This window comes from Ambystoma mexicanum, chromosome 4q (assembly GCF_040938575.1).
Source record: "Ambystoma mexicanum isolate Mex_15411 chromosome 4q, UKY_AmexF1_1, whole genome shotgun sequence".
NCBI lineage: Eukaryota > Metazoa > Chordata > Amphibia > Caudata > Ambystomatidae > Ambystoma > Ambystoma mexicanum.
The window spans coordinates 1,143,386,380-1,143,403,883 of record NC_090928.1 but is presented as its reverse complement, the minus strand read 5'-3'; the positions used below and the strand labels follow the sequence as shown (position 1 = coordinate 1,143,403,883).

Sequence of the window (17,504 nt, the reverse complement as noted above, 5' to 3'; positions counted from 1 at the left end):
ACTCGACCTGTCTCCATGGGCGGCGCCAGCCACTGGCCTCTTTGGGGCAGAAGGACTATTTCGATGAGTTTCCAGCCCGTAGCACAAGGAGCAGCATCAAACATGCAGAGCACAAAAACCTATCCATGCGATATCAACAGACTCGCTTTGATAAAGCCAAAGTCTTAATTTCTGGTCTCAGCTTTTAGATGGCCCACCTCTCCAGAGATTAGCATAGCACTATGAAAGCAAACAGCCTCTGAATTGGGGTGAAAGGTATGACTAGTAGCCAAAGGGAAGGTGAACGAGCTTTTCAGCTTCCTAGCTGGCTGGACTCAGGGAATTTAGAGGGAAATGGGAGCAGGTCTGGCTAAAGATGTGCCAGGGTTGGTGGGGTCCCATTTCATTTTGATGTTTGGCGCACCCCGTACTGATTGGAACAATGGTCCAAGGCACCTGTGGAGTGCTTAAATCAATAATGAAGTAAAAGTAATGCAGCAAGAAGGTTCAAAGCTGCAGATTATCAGTAGATTACTGTGTCATAAGACTGCCAACATGAGGGCAGCTATTGGGGGGGCCCCTACTTGGGGGCCCATGTCAACTGAAAAAGGAGAAAAGCCCAGATGCCATCCCTCTCGGGGGGAAGTGGGGAGACTGAAAGTGCAATGGTTTTATTGGTCTCTCACTATCCGCTTTCAAAACTGTCATCCAGCCCCTTCCGAGTTGACTGACCGAGCCGTGGTCAGATCGAACAGGACACAAACGTTAAATGGTGCCTTGGCTTCGCTGTTAACAAAAGCCCTGCATTTACCAACATAAAACATTTTACTGTAAGCACCTGCATTCATATGCATACATTTTTAGGTAATTGAAATTGTGATGTGGGGTTAGCACTTGCATGCTAGGGGAGTGATTAGAAGGGAAGTGGTGATATGAGACCTCATTCTCACAGCATTCCTTAAGTGTGACCTTTCAAAAATGAAGGCAAGAGGTAGCTGCTTGTAACATTGAAGCTTCACCAGAATAGTCCCATTCGAATGTGGAAAGATGTTAAATGCCCCCACACAAGGAAGTTTGCCCTTCCCTCACAGCCTCTGATGTTAGTGCCTCTCCCAACATTTGAAGTGTTAGTCATTTCGAATTGTGTGGGGACTGCTTCTAAGCAACTTTCACTCGCCTGATGTGCCCAACACTGCGAGCATAATCACGCTCTTGTTGGTGCTGCTGCCGCCGCGCTTCCTGGAGGAGGCGGAGACTGGACCACGTGACTTCTCACGTGACCGCAACTGGCCAGAAAAGACTGAGTCTGCTGCCCGTGCGCGGTTTTCCATTTCGAATTGTGTGGGGACTGCTTCTAAGCAACTTTCACTCGCCTGATGTGCCAGACACTGCGAGCATAATCACGCTCTTGTTGGTGCTGCTGCCGCCGCGCTTCCTGGAGGAGGCGGAGACTGGACCACGTGACTTCTCACGTGACCGCAACTGGCCAGAAAAGACCGAGGCTGCGGCTGTTTGGCGTGCTGTGCACGGGAACATCCATACGTGGAGGTACCCTCTCTAATACTGAGTTCTTATTCTTGACGACAAGTCAATACAGCTCACATTTGCCGTTTGATAAAGTATATATCATATCACACTATGAAGAGAGGCACTACTTCTTTAAAATCAGGAATGCCTGCGATTACTAAAAATCATGTCACTAATGTGGAGCAATCCCTTTGCAATCCTTCGTCCTGTCTAACCAAGAAATGTCGTTTGAGCTCTACTCCTTGTGCAACTACAACTAAGCGTTCCGTAAAATCCAACACGGACCCCTCATTGCAAGTGGACATTCGCCCCTTTTTTTGTGATATGGATAACTTACATTCTAAAGCGAAGGGTCGGATGACTACATCTGATGAATTCATTGGTTCAGTTATTAAACCTGCCACAACGTACAATCATGGCACAATTACTTCTGTCTCAGACATGTGGTTCGCAAGACACTCCAGGAGCATCGAGTGCACAAACTAATGGTGGCACTATAGGCACACCTACTGTCACATTTGCTAAGAAAAATGTCTCTTTAACAGATAGTATACTTTTAAACAATGTACTTACTGCAAAGACAATAGTGTCTGCAAACAATTCTGGTCTGCCCTTACTTGTTGCAAATGGTGCTAAAACTCCAATTTCTAGTGACTTGGCAGTAATAGACTTGGATACAAATGCTTCTTGTTTTACTGTGCACACCCTTTCGGATAACCTCTCTAAATCACCAATTATGTTCACAAATATTAGTGATTCTTACTCTGCTGAGAAAATATCATTTACTGCTCCCACCCCACGTAAAATTGCTCCTGATCATCACTCTACAACGGAAGTAGCAAACACACAAAATAACATGGTCACTATTGCCTTGTCATCTATGAATACAGCTATTCTGTCTCTTGCAAAGCTATTTGAAGCTTTGGCTTCTAAGGCAGATGTACACTCAGAGCAACTAAATCAGCTGCTATCTGGTCATCTTGATATAGTAAACAAATTAAACGATCCACACTTTCCATCTTGTCCACTTTCGCAGAAAAAATCTGTCAGCTCTCAAACTACTGTATGGTCTGATGGGTATCGTCAAACATACTCTATCTTACCCTACATAAGTAAGCCTATTGTGGATTTAACGGCTAGCTCCAAGGAGCAGTCGCCTGTCTCTACCATTCAGGAGAAAAAACCAAACTATGCCTTGTTTGGTAACACTGGGACAGAGACCTTACCCTTACAGCAAGGGATATCCAAGGGTGATCTTCGGAAGAAATCAAAAAATATCAAATCTGTCCCTAAACGACCTTCACAAACAAAAGCATTTGTTAAAAATATTACACTTCCCGCATCAAATTCTCGAATGGCTTCCAAGGCAATAACAAAAAAATATCTAATAATGTCCCAGTCTAAGTCAACTAGAGAAGCATTGGTGAAAAACAAACTTGTTCAGTCGTACAGTCCATTGAATGCCTTGGCTGATGTAGTGCTGGAAGTAGAACAGGACTTACCTGTAAGTAATTTGAAAAATAAAACGTCATCTCTACAATCCAAACAACTTACTCAAGAACCGAATCTAATGGCTCAGCGACGAGAAATTAGACAGGCTGTTGATGACTACATGGCTTCTCAGCCGGTCTTAAAAAAGTTGGTACTACCAAACTGTGAACCCATTGTTCCGGATGTCAAAACATTGAGTCCGAACGTTAACTCCAGCTCTGGAAACTCTGGATCTCTGAATTTTTGTAAAATTCAAGGGCCAGGACAGCAAGTGAACGATGACACTAGGACAGTGCCTCACAAGGACAAAACACAAGAAGAAAATCTGTCTCGCTTGAATATTGAATCTCTGATTAAAACTACACTAGTCAAAAATCTTAACATTGATACCTCTGTAGTTGGAAAAGACCCCAAATTTGCGACTTTGAGAAATAAAACATCTATGGAGGCTAATAATAATTCTGAATTGACACAAGGGAACTTGCGCCCTAGGAGACCTGCTGTCCATTCGCTAGCTTTCAAATGCTGTCCCCTTCTGGCCACTCAGTACCACTTGAATCGCACATCTATTTTAGCCATATTCAGTGAGTTCTCAGAGTTGGATGATATTGGCTCTATTGATATCGAACAAGTGGAATTCCCTGACCACTCTCAACGGTCTTCAGTAATACTGTGGATAAATTCTCGCATTGTAGTTAATACCATCTGGGCAGTTCGAGCAAAACTGCTTGAATTAGGCTTTATGGTTTTGGTACATTCTAGTACACCAGAATTTACTTCAGAAAAAAATACCCAGCATCTCATACAACAATTTGCAAACCGTAACCTGAGTTGCAGTCCAGTAAAGTGCGCCTGCAATCAAAAGCAAATTCAGCGTTAGCATCAGGCAAACGAGGTCACCTTTTCCTTGATCAGCTGGAATTCCAGGGGGCATCGACATTTGATGAATAATCGACTTTACGATCTGTCGAAGCATGATGTCTTACTGATACAGGAATCTTGGCTAATGCATCTGCCATCTTGGGATAACTATGACATTTTGCTCATACCCGCTGAGAAGGGGATACATGGAAGGCCTACTTCTGGTCTTCTAATGGCCGTTAAACAAAATTCCACTCTTAGAGTTGAACCATGGTTTTTCCCTAATGCTTCTATTCAAATGTCAAGGCTTATTGGTCCCGATATGCATTGTGCACTTATCAATGTATATTGGAATGCCTTGAGCATTACAGATGATACATTTTTGGCCATTATAACTAACGCACTTGATCTCACTATTGTAGATGATAAAGTGGATTCTATTATCATTGCTGGAGACTTTAATCTCCACTGTCTTGGTAAGCCTCGAAGTACAGAGTTGAGTCGGTTGAACAAATGGCTGAACTTAGTTGAGGACAGAGGACTGTTCATGTTAAATGGTTCAATTGCTCCTGACATACCTGCAAGAGCAACATGGCAACGTGCTTTTAGTAAAGGAACCATTGACTATATTTATGTAGATAGCCGTATGTTAGACAGGGTTAAATCATTTCAGGTTATAGATGCAGAAGCAAGTGACCACAATATTCTTAACATGTCCTGGACTTCTAAGGTTCCCATGAGTTACGAAATGCCACAATGCTTAAGAGGCTCCATAAATGTGAACACAGCTCGGAACAGATTACATTGGACAGAAACCTCTTTGGAAGCATTTAGACATTATTATGAGGCTCAACTTGACCATCAGTGTATGTTGGATCATAACCCTACAGTTATATATTACGAGCTAATGCAATTGTTTCAACCCGCTTCCATCATGCATACACAAAGACAATCACCTTATTTTCACACTTTTGATCACGAAATTAAAACTATGAAAGCTCTAGTTCGAGCAGAAAAAATGGTGGCTTGTAAACTTAATGATCGAAAGAAAATGCTTACCTCTGATTAAAACAGGTATAGGAACTGGTTAAGAGGCAAGCGGGCTAAACTATATCAACAAGATGGTAGTAAGATGTTAAAAATATTGGCTAGCAAAAACTCGAAAGCATCATGGGAAATTATAAACCAGGCGACTGCAGGACATCAAGTTGCCATTCAGATGAATGGGGTGAGCGAGGGATCTTGGGTACAATATTACTCTAACTTGTATGCTTCTCGTACCATTATAGTAGACAGCCTTGAGCCTTTACACCAGTCTGCTTTTGAGCTTAATTTTGACGAAGACCTTTTATTCTTTATTATTAAAGCCAACTCTTCACGGGCCCCTGGGCCCGATGGTTTGTCTAACATGCACCTGAAGCAATTTCCTATAATTTGGGCCAAAATACTGTATTCTATTTTTGTGCACATACACAAGACCCAATCTATCCCGGCATCGTGGAAAAAGTCCATTGTTGTTCCCATATATAAAAAAGGGGATCGATCCAGCCCGGCTAGTTATCGCCCAATATCCTTGTTGGACGCACCGGGAATTCTGTCGTCTAATTTTAAGAGATCTGCGTGTGTGGTCGACCAACAATCATGTGGCAGATCCTTTTCAATCTGGCTTTATTTCAGGAGTTGGTACTTTGCCTAACATCATGACCATTAACATGTTAAAATCTCAACACGCAGCACGGAAACAGTTTTTATACTTTGCTTTCATAGACTTCAGGTCAGCTTTTGATTCTATAAATAGGAGACTTATGTTTCAGAAATTGCATCTCTTAGGTTGCCCTCCTTCACTCTTAACCCTTATTGTACAGCTACATTCTAACACCTCCATGCGTGTAAGGTTAAATTTAGAGGGGCTTCTATCATCTTCCTTCTTTACATACACGGGCCTTAAAACAAGGCTGTATATTGGCCCCTTTCTTGTTCAATTTATTTATTCTTGATTTGGGTAAGCTTTTCTCTAAGGTGTCTTCTGATGCCCCAGAGTTAGGGGGTCAGCGTATAGGATGGTTACTATACGCTGATGACTTAGTCCTAATATCACAGACCCCAAAAGGATTACAAAACCTATTAACTGCACTGTCGACTTATGTTGAAGATAATTATCTAACTATAAACTTTGATAAATCTCAGATTTTGATGTGCAATCCTCATGTTAATAGAAAATCCACTTACTTTTCCTGGTTTATTGGTAATGAACCTTTGAAAACTGTTTTAGAATACAAATATTTGGGCCTTATGGTACAGAATACAATAAATGACAAGCTCTACTTACCCAATTTACAGTCTAAATTAGCTAACTTGACTTCTCAAGCAAGAATCTTGAACTTCAAGTATGGCAAATTTACTTTAAAACACCTTTTGCTATTTTACGAACAAAAGGTTATACCTATATTACTATATGCTGCAGAATCCAAGCTTTGTCTCAGTGATAAAATATGGAATAAGCTCGAAGCTACGTTTTGGAAGAGAGTTTTACGCTTACCAAATTGTGTTCCCATGCCCATATTAAGATTCGAACTTGGCTTGAATTCAATGGCTTCTAGAGTCAAACGGCGGATGTGTGTTTTTTTCCGCAAATGTTTATTGGGCCTAGGAATGAACAATATACTAAGCACTGTAGCACGTTACCCGATTGCTTCTACTTATTTTTATCCAAGCACGTGGCGTAATTATGTAATTGATATTTTGCTTGCAGCTAATATATCAATCCCTCTTTTACTTGAAAATCCTGCGCGGGCAAAGATAAAATTTTATCAATGGACATGGATTCTGAATCAATCAGCATGCCTGAAATATAAAGACTTTGACAGACGTATTTTTGGTCATAAACTTTTGGGTTATGCTGCACCTTATCTGTTGAAATGCCCCTCCACCGACATAAGGAACAAATACCTACGGTTTAGGTTGAATCTGTTTCCAACTAGGGAAGTCCTTGTGAGGTGGCATCTGATTCCAAGCAACTTGGACTATTGTCGCTATTGTGGAATAATTGATGAAAAGGAGACATTGCAACATTTGATCATTATCTGTAGTGGCCTGCATCATCAACGGTCCAAATTGTTTTCAAACTTAATGAATTTTTACAGCCAAAAAGATGATATGCAAATTTGGGAAGCAGTATGTGCCGACATGAAATTTTCTACAATCAAATCATTAGTGCAATTTCTTGATGCAATCTTACCTGCTTTAACTAAGTAATGTGGAGCTATTTTATAAGCAATGAGTTAGATCTATTCATTAATTGATTCAAAACTTTTACACTGTCTTAATTGTAATTTTATAGAAGGATTGATATATTTAGTTGCATATTTGTTCTCATTTTGTTTTTCTTTCTTTTTTTTGAAAAGTTGAATTATTCAGCTAAATCAAAATAAATAAAAAAAAAAAAAAAAAAAAAAAAAAGAAGTGTTAGTCTCCAACTTCCTCCACCCCCCTGACATTTTAGCCTAGGTTTCACCTCTGATGCCATGAACCCACCCATTAATGAATTTGCCCCCAGGGTGCTTAAATTTAGGGGTGTGGCTGAACACACATTCACATAAAACATTTTCACGCATGCATTCATCCACCAGTTACACAAGTACATGCATGCATGATTGCATGCAACCAAACACCGCATTGACACAAACACCAACATGCATGCATTCATACTAATTTAAATACACACATACACATTTAATTTAAAATAAAAAAACACTTAACTTACCTTCATTCACCCTTCAAAAGCATCCACGCAGCCTACACTTGGACAGGCTGCCTGACAGGAGAGAACTTCTCTCCTATCAGGCAGGGTGTTCACGCTGAGCAACGTGAACACACGGACTGACAGAAGAGGAGTCCTCTCTTGTCTTGCATGAGCCAAACTGCTTCGCAACAAACAGCAAAAGCATTGCAGGGGTACAGAGCAGACTGCATGGTCCCCCGTGTGAATAAAGGACACGGGAGACTATGCTGCCTTTTCCTTAGGAGAGGGGGCCGCGAGGCCCAATGCAGTTTGCCCTCCCTGTAGTCCCCTCGTGACAGCACTGCCCATGACACATTCATAGGCAGCTTGTGTAAATTCCAAGGATCTGTAAAACTTAATGCAATGAGTTAACTGGGGTACAGGAAGGGTTGCACAGGGCAGCACACCAAACTGGGAGTTTACAGAGAAAGGAAAGTGTCAATCACATGCGCAGGTACAACCGCGCCAGAGGGGGTGTAGCCGGTCTCTGTCTCTCCCTCTCTCTCAAAAAAATGTAAAAAATAACAAAAAAACAATTAGCAAAGGTTGTGTTCTGCAAACAGGAAAAATTGGGAACACAGGGGTGGCTCGTCTAGGCCCCCTTCTCTTCCATTATGAAGGAGCCAGCCCAGTGAAATAACAGCACTGCCTGAGAAGGTTTTTTTTCAGCTGAGGGAATGCTCTTAACTGACGTTTCCCTTTAACAGTCAAAGTTCCCTAGCCACGCAAGCTCAATGAACCATGCAAGGCTGGGGGCGTTTGCTTCCACAGCCTCGCATGGCTCACTGGAAATGCTGGCTGGGGAAATGCATGTCTATGTACAAGTGGGCACTCCTGCGTGTACTCGCACATACAGGCAGAGCAAGCTGAAGTGGGGCGTCTCACCACCCATGCTCAGGCACCTCTACACATGAGCAGAAACCAGCAAGCTTCCGGATTCCTGTTTATGCTAGCAGGGGTAAGCGCGCGGGTGATGAAAGACCTGTGGCATACGGTATGTTTGTTTATTTTCTGTTTTTTTTAAATTTAAGTTGTTTATGATGGCGTGCATGCTTGTGTCGTTAGGTGAATGAATGTATGATGATGGATGCTGGTGTGCATGAGAGCGTTATTGCTTTGTGCATGTTGTGTAAAGGTGTGGGTTTGTATGAGCATTTATTTAATATTTAAATATATGCGCGTCTTATGAGTAAGTGCATGACGGGTGCTCATGTGAATGAGACCGAGAGCTTTATGGATACCACTTAACAGAGAGCGTGTGTGTGTGCGTGGCTCTGAGATCAAATAATGCTTTTGTTGCACGCCCACCCTCCCCACCGGCCAAAATTAGCTCTCCACCTGGAGGTGCTGTGGGGCCCAGGGGAAAGGCATGCCCTTTTAATGTCTAGTAAAAAATACCATCCCGTCACCTGGACCAACAGTGCCTGACATACACACATAACCACATTGATTGTGTGCGAGGAGCTCAGGAGCCAGGGGACAGGCGTGTCATTTTCTTTTTTTTTTTTTTTTTTAACTGAGCCTCTATGATAGATATCCAGTAAAAAGATTTTTAAAAAATACATGCCTTACTCCAGAGCCCCCCAGCATCTCGCATACACACAATCCCATTCATTGTGTGCATGTGAGGCACTGGGGCCACGGGGGCAGGCATGGCATATTTATTTTACTGGTTATGCTCAGTAATGTATGCCAGCCCATTCCGCTGGGATTCCTAGTGCCTCAAATGCAATGTCAAGCCTGACCCCTAAGCCCCCCAGCGCCTTGCATGTACACACCATTGATTATCTGTGCATGTGAGGCGCTGGAAGCAAATGAGGGAAGGAATGGCATTTATTAATGGAGATCTGATGGCCAATAAAAAATACCATGACTGCCACCCACCCCCCTCCCCCCGCAAGCACGTTGCATGCACACAATTCATGTGTGGCTGAGGCGCGCAGGGTGTCAGGGGGCGGGCGTGGTCTTTTTTCTTGCCATCTATGCCCAATAAAAAACGCCATAGCTCTACCCTGGGCGCCTCACAATCACATTCATCATTAATGTGATTATGTCAGACTGCAAGGCGCTGGCACACCATGGAGCAGGCATGGTATTTTTTACTTTGCATGGTTGATAAAGCAAGCATGATAAGTGTTATTACGAAGCAAAACTGGCAATTTTTTATGCAACCAGTCTAGCCATTTCTAGGCATGACATTTTGTATTGGGCATCCTTGATAAAGCAAGCAGGATCAGTGGTATTATTCTTACTGTAAATTAAGAAGGGGGGTTTCTGGGAGTCCCTCTGCCAGACATTAGTCCTGGCTACGAGAGACTTAACCAGAGTCTTTAGCTCACTATCTTTCACAGAGAAGAAATATCCCAAACATATCAGTCTTTGTCCTGGCCTGGGGCTGCCCAGCACCGAAAGGCCAGGCAATTCTCCTCTGAACAAGAGTACCAACAGCACATTCACACTATGGACAGAGGACTTATAACTTCGCTCCCCCTGGACGACTCCTCACCAAATTTTGCAAAAATAGTAAATGGCCCACTCTGAATTTTGCACATTTTGGTGAGGTTTGGTCCAGGGGGGCAAAGTTATAGGGGGGTCCCAAAATTTATTCCCCCCCCCATAGACATAATGGGGAAAAAACTTTGCGCATGCATACAGCTCAAACTGCTGGACGGATTTCCACCGAATTTGTGGCAGGAGCGGCGGCTTAGTCCCGAAAGCGTGTTTTTGTTAATTTGGTGTAAATCCGTCCAGTAGTTTTTTTTTAAAATGGCCAAAACATAAGGCAAAAGAAATTATTGATATCTATGTCCGCTCTGCGGACACACTTCCCTGTTCGCTCCACGGACAGGGTACCGATTGGCTAATCGACTTCAGTCATGTCTGCGGACAAGCAACGTGGTCTGCCGATTGGCTGGAGTGAGGCGTGAGGTGCGTCACATTGTTTCGGTGCGCCCGCCATATTGGATCCACCGACAGCACGGCGGCGAACAGAGGCGAAATGCAATTTTGGGGAGTGTGTTGGTGTGCAGAAGTGCTTGGGGAGGGTTGGGGAGTAAGAGATGGGTCAAATACTGTATTTGTTTAGGTGGCAGGTGCCCCTGATGTGTTCGCAATGTCCGCGGCCTTCGCGGCTGTCCACGAACACAATAAATGCACTACTAGCCATTTTACTTTATTATGATCTTGGATTTGTGTTGTTAGTAGAGGATTGATTGTAATTAATATCCCCTATAAGCAGCCCACATACAGTCAAAATGTTTGGTAGCATAACACAACCATAGAATCAAGCACCCATAAAATATCCACAACCCAAAAGTTTGTGCACAGTTTTATTTGTAGAATTTGTATGTGAAGTTTTGGCTAGGCTATGCAGTTAAGAGTAACAAGGACTGTAGAGTTTGTAACAAGGACTGTAGTGTTTGTGAGTCTATTTATTTTATACTTACTGGTTGAGTTTTTTGTGGTTGTATGCAGACATGAGTAACTGGACCAGACATACTTTTTCGATCTCTGTGATAAAAGAAAAGATCATATGTTAGAGTAGGTAGTACATAATGAGTTATTGCATATCATAATAGGCATTTCTGTATTTTTTTTACCCTCATTTAGTACTTTACAAGTATTATAATTCAAACCAGTGTACTGCGCAAGTTTCTCAGTTTCTGTGTTTTTTAAATCATTGGGTCTGTGGGAAATAAAATCCATGCTGGATTAAAAAAAAGAATTCTATGTTGTGGTACAATATATTTCTTTCATTGTTTTACTGTTTATTTCTTGTTTCTTGCTAATCTTCCATCTGTTGGCTTGTTGCAGTTTTTTTGGGGCAGTTAGATACCTGTTGGCGTATTCTAACTGTTTATTTCTTGTTTGACTTTAGTGGTATTTACCCGTTTGCTTGTTGCAGAATCTTGGGGCAGTTAGATATATGTTGGTGTACTGTAACTGTGCACAGTTTTGAAGTTGAAGTTTTGCTTATGTTCATACACAGATCACATATTACATTTTGGTTTTAAGAATATTAAGTAAGCGTTTACAAGATTTTCTGGTAATCTCTGCTTTAAAGTAATGGTATTATCATTACATTCAAACCATCCACAATTCTTTTTTATATATGCAGTGTAGTGACCTGCATTGGTTGTGGCTCCTGCGTGGTAGATTATACCTATTGTTGTGAAGGTTTTCTTACCAAGTGATACTTGACCATGTGTGAATCCAGTCAGCTTACAGTTTTTGGTACCATCTGCATTGTAACGCAAAAGCATTACTATTACGTATTTACTATGTGTCTGTATTTGTAAGGTGGAACAATTATCTGAATTACAGGTAATCGCTAATCTGCCATGGTTTGCATTTTGTACAAGGTGCTGAAATGGAATGGATTCACATTTAGGTATGGATACATACATGAAGCGTTCATTAGGGACTTGTTCCTGTGCCACATGGTTGCAGAGAGTGCATGCATTTTTTCACATGTATGGAATCTGGAAGATTTCATTTATAGGTATGTTTTTGTTTTCCACAAATTCTTGAGGATCTTCTTGTGAGTTTATAGTTAATTTGACAATTCCAGCACAGTAGTCCAATTCTTGTCTTATTCCATGAACACCAAGTGTGGTCAGGATTGTTGGTTGCATTTCTATGAAGGCCTAACATTAGCAAACACAATTGGTCTGGACTGTGTAAGTAAATGTTCTCAATAATTGGTGGCAATTGGAATAGAATATGTATTGCTACATTTGCGTAGGAATTTACAGGTTATATTTGAAAATTTAAATGACCTGACAGTTCTGTGTCGAAATCATTTGTTTGGAGTGTGTGTGTTGCTTCTTTGAAGAAGTAGTTGAGTTACTTTGACCAGTAGATTCTTCTTTGGTTGTGGTACTTGATGAACTATTAGTTTCTTTTTTTTCCTTTGGAGGAACTGCATTGATATCCTGCATCATTTGAGTTTGAAGTAGTTTTCTTTAACAACGTTTTGCTTTTTGTGGAACAGGATAGGTTTTTAGATGGTGATGTGGAGTGAACGCAGCCTATTGTAGTCTAGAATGCAAGGAATATCTGCATTTACTTTACTTGCATCAAAGTTGATTAGAAATAGCCCGTCAAGTGTACGTAAGCGTGATAGTGCTACATAGCTCATGCCTTCTTTAAAGGCTGTGCTACCAATATCTATTAATGCTTTATCTAGGGTAAGACCTTGTGGTTTGTGAATGGTAACTGCGTAAGCTAGAGTTAGTGAAAATTGGTCTATGCAAACATACATGTCTTTGAAAAGAAGGAAGCGGGCTGTTGAGTGTCCTATCCTTTAAACTTCTGATAGTTTGTCAAAGAGAATATTGACAAAGCCAACAACTGTACCAAGTGTTCCATTAACTAGTCCTTGCTCCACATCAAGGTTACATTTAAGCATTACTCTACAGTTTAAAGATAATTTTAATATTTTCTCCAAACTAGCTGTGTTGGAGATAGAGTTTTCTAAGGTATTCAGTCTTGTTGTGGCTTGTTCACACATGGGTAGTGCCATACCATGTATGTCCAGTTTATCTGTGGAGCAAATTTCAAATATTGGTTGCATTTCTTTTTTCAACAATGTTTCATTGAATTTTGAACAGCTTGCAAGAGTTGGCATCAAGGACATACAATTGACATTTTTGTGTGCTAATTGTTCTATGACATCAGTAGCACATGAGTTATGGCCATAGAGTGCATGGATGTGTCTGGTTTTTAATATGGATTGTGCTTCTTGAGATAGTACACCAACTCTAATACTTTTTAAAATGTTGGTGTATGTGAGGTCTGCAGACTGGCGTGTGTTTTGAGTTAATTCTCTGTATTGGAAATGTTGCCAAAGGTTGACATTTCCTATGCTGCCAATAGTTTTACGGCACAGTTTGTGCCCTAAGGTTTTAAAAATAAGTTCAGCTTTCACTGGTGTCAATTGAAGATCTCCGAAAACAATGTGTTTTCCTCCAAAGAGCTGGTTGTAGTCAGTTTTGAGTACCTCTTGTAATCTGAGGTGAATCAAAGCCAACATTAGGTTGGAGACCATGCTCACCTCTACTAGCAGCATTTTCATTTGTTTGAAAACTCTGTGTAGTTGCATTGCAGCTACTGTGGAAAGTTTCCAATAGTCTAATTTGTTTTGGTGTTCTACCGGAAGGAGTAGTAATATGTATTAAGTGACACCGCATATGTTGTAGGAAGCTAAACCTGTGGGGGCAGTTACAACAGCTGACAGTTTGTCGTTTGTCAATTGTAAAAGGAACTTGCTTATGATTTTGATAAAGAATGTTTTGCCTGCACCAGCTTCACCACTCACGTATAGCAGTACAGGTTTGTAGTCCTGGCAGGTACCATTTTTATTTTCATGTTCAACACCATGTTCAATTGGTTTTGTTATTTCTTGAAAAATGCTACGCTGCTCATTGTTCAGTTGTGGTTTCAGTACAAGAAAGTCTTCTGTAGCTTGTTCATACTGACACATGGTGTTTCTATCATGGCTAATTCTGCCTCATTTGCTGTTAGTGGCTGTCCAAGTGGTTCTTGGCTTCCTGTTACAGAGGGTTTAATACTGTCGCGAGTGTCCACTTGTAGTTGGGCCTGGAGTAGTTCTTCGTGTTGCTATTCATTGTGCAACATTGTTTGGTACTGTGTAAAGTTTACGTCTGTTATAGTGCTTTCATTTGCTTTGAAAGCGTCTTCATAGGAGTCATATGTATCCAGTAACAACTTCTTTTCTCCATGGTTTAAAAAGTTGTAGTAGGGACATGTAATAAAGTTCTTTATGTTGAGGAGTTTTTAAGACATTTTGATATGATTAATTAAGCTGCATTTGGTAAGTTTCACTAAGCTTTCTTCACAATTTACAACTCAGCATCTACTTCATCTGGTTTAACATTATTTTTGTATGTGAAGTTTTGGGCTACGTGGTAGAGACATGGTTTCCAAAGTGGTACTCCTGTTTGGGTAGTATGCGTCTAGTAAATTGTTTTTCAAAATGTCTTGGCTGTTGGGATCATTTTTGGCTATTGTTTATGTCCTCATATGATTTGAGAACTCTTTCTAGATTTAGCAGGACCAAGACTTCGCCATACTATATTGTCAGATTTTCCATACAAGGCAGTACCGGTTAAACGGTCTGCAGCTTCATAGCAGCCACATTCTCTATGAGAGAACATTTTTATGCCTAAGCTGTACAATTTCTGTGATAGAGTTTTGTCAGATGATATGTCATCCCAGAGGTCCTGAAGCTCTGTTTTCTCTGCTTTGGTTAAGTAGGCTGTGACCTATCGTGCAACTGCAGGGGAATTGTCTGCAATGTACTGCACATCTATATTTGCATTCCATAGGAGGGCAATGATTGCATTGTAATCATTGATGTATTTTCATTCTTCTGTTCTTTTTATGTAATATGTGTTCTTAGGTGATTTACCTTTTGATACTATGGGCCTCATTACGAGGAATGCAGTTAATGGCACAAGTAAAGGTGCCGGAGCCGTTAACCTGTTACTGCCCCATTACTAGGTCTGCTTGCGGGACCCGCTAAGGACGCCAGGTTTTAGCAGGCGTCCTTAGCGGGTCCGGCGAGCAGCCCAGGATGCTAACAACGGGCCCGTCACATTGTTAGCATCATCCCCATTCCCATCGATCCCTATGGGAGCTGAAATGGGGATGTACCGGGTTTGGGTTCCTTGAATGGGGAAATACCAGGCCCTCCAAGGTCGGAATGGCCCAGTATGTCCCCATTCAGGGAACCCAGACCTGGTACACGGTATGGGGATAGCCATGCCGCAAAAAGCGTCATGTTACCTCCATCCTCGTAGTGAGGCCCAATGTCTGACTGAAGACATGAAGTTGTTTACGTGACCTGTTGCTGAAACTGGTCTAGGGAAACCAACGCAGCATTTGGTGTAGTATTTCCCTTTTTTTTTTTTTTTTTTGAATACGACAATATTTCCCCACATTTGTGTCTTTTAAAATGTAAAATTTGTGCATGAAGGTCACTATGTGTTGTTTGTGAAGGGATTTCACAAGTGACATTTTTGTATGAACTGCAAAACAGTGGCATCACTGTCCTGACCAAATTTAGGAGCATCTTTAATGCATAATAGCATGTGTATGTGTGGTGCTCCTCTGGCTTGGTATTCTTTTCTCCAAAAGAGTTGAACTTCTCCGACAGGAGAAACAGTCATAATAAAGTGTAGCATGGCAATGAAGCGATGATGGAAATATCTTGATACATTTACAGGATCTAGAGAGCAGAGTGCTCGAGGTTTTTATACTTTTTGTTTTTTTTGTTTGCTATGCGTAGGAAATTGTGTAAATTTTCCCATGCATATTCTGCAGAACTTAATGTAACAAACAAAGCAGGTAAGGTTTCTAATCATACAGCGTACATCTCAGTTACATCAGAACCAGTTTTCTTTTGTACCACGCATGTTTGCTAAAAGATTTGTAATACTTGACTGTAAAACGTCATCTTTTTCTTGCACTTTTTGTAATAATTGTGTAGCTGCCATATTTTGAAAATGGGTACCTGATTTTAATGTGTGTGCAACTCCGTAGCATAGAGTTGCTAGTTCACTTTCAAAGAGAAGGTGGAATATGTATTCCACGTTTTGTCTGAATCTGGGGTCGTCAGAATACATTCGTAGAGAGATATTCTGATGCTGTTATTTGTGTGGGTCTATCATCGTACCTTCCTCCTTTTCCAGTAGGAAAGAGTAGAGGAAAGGCCTGTGCTTCAATACTTTTTTCCCATATGCTGATTGGAGATCCCTTGGCTTGTTGCATTTGGTACGTTTCCAGTGCATCATCTATAGTGTCTTTAGAGTGTAAAGGATGAATTGTATAATGGTCTAAAATATTGGATTCTGTAGCAGGATTTAAAAGTTCAAATTGACCAGTTTCTGGTGACTGGTGAATTATTTCAATGGTTTCTCTCAGGTTTTCTTCAATATTAATTTCTTTGTAGTATTCATTGTTGTAATTTAGATATTGCAGGGCTTGTCTAACTTTATGTAAGTCTACGAGTTGTTGCCAATATTTTTTTTGTCTTTTGTAGATGAACCATTAACTAAGATAATAAAAGATTGATATATTGGCCGTTGCACTCCTAGAGTGTGTACATTTTCTTTGAGATCTAATGGTAAATAAACTACTTTGCCACAAATACCTTTCACTAATTCAGAGGGAGGTAATTTTGCTGTTTTTGGTTGGAGGCGTATTATTGCTTGAAATGGGTGCACTGTTTGAATTATGATGCTCTCGTATAAATTGAGTTGTTGCAGGGGTTTTGGTAGTGGGAATAATTCCAAGTTATTTGTGAAAGCACGGGAAGGTGTTTGGTTGTTGTCAAGTTTTGCATTGCAGTAATTGCAAAGTATTAAGGGGTCAGTAATGTCGCATTTGTTTTCTGCTAGAAGGTAGAGAGCTAATTGGAACCATTTGGAATCTACATTGTCTATTTTGTACGTTATGTCTACAGTTTTTGGGGTACTTTTATAATAAGACCCGCGACACACACACACGGTTTGGTACTTCAGTGGAGGTACTTTTAAACTTTACCATTTCTTTTTTGTATGTGTTTAATAGAAGGTTGCCATTTCTAAAGTAGTTGCTAGTTTGTTGTACATCTATTGCATTTTGTAAGTGGCTTTCAATTCCAAAATATTTTCTCTGGATATGCTCGCTTTCCTAAAGTAGTTGTTTGACTGTACCATGTACAAGATTGTTATTTAAATTGGCTAGTGTTAAAGCAGGACTTTTAGCATAGTAGAGTTTTTGAACCAGGTTTCTTATAGTTCAATGATGTGTTGATCTCATTTTGATATGATGGAAGGTGCTTTTGCAAATAGGTCCTGAA

The 17,504-nt window shown here is 40.9% G+C and overlaps 1 protein-coding gene across 6 annotated transcripts in view; it reads right to left on the bottom strand.

Moving 5' to 3' along the window:
• LOC138468255 (uncharacterized) overlaps positions 1–17,504 on the bottom strand; it is a 733,586-nt gene that overhangs the window by 514,101 nt on the left and 201,981 nt on the right. Inside the window, exon 3 of one of the 6 annotated variants that reach the window (XM_069608731.1) lies at positions 11,086–11,149. The exons of the other annotated variants lie outside the window; for them this stretch is intronic. Coding sequence (XP_069464832.1) covers positions 11,086–11,136 — 51 coding nt within the window. The 5' untranslated portion in view covers positions 11,137–11,149. The remainder of the gene's footprint in view (positions 1–11,085; positions 11,150–17,504) is intronic. 6 annotated transcript variants of the gene reach the window in all.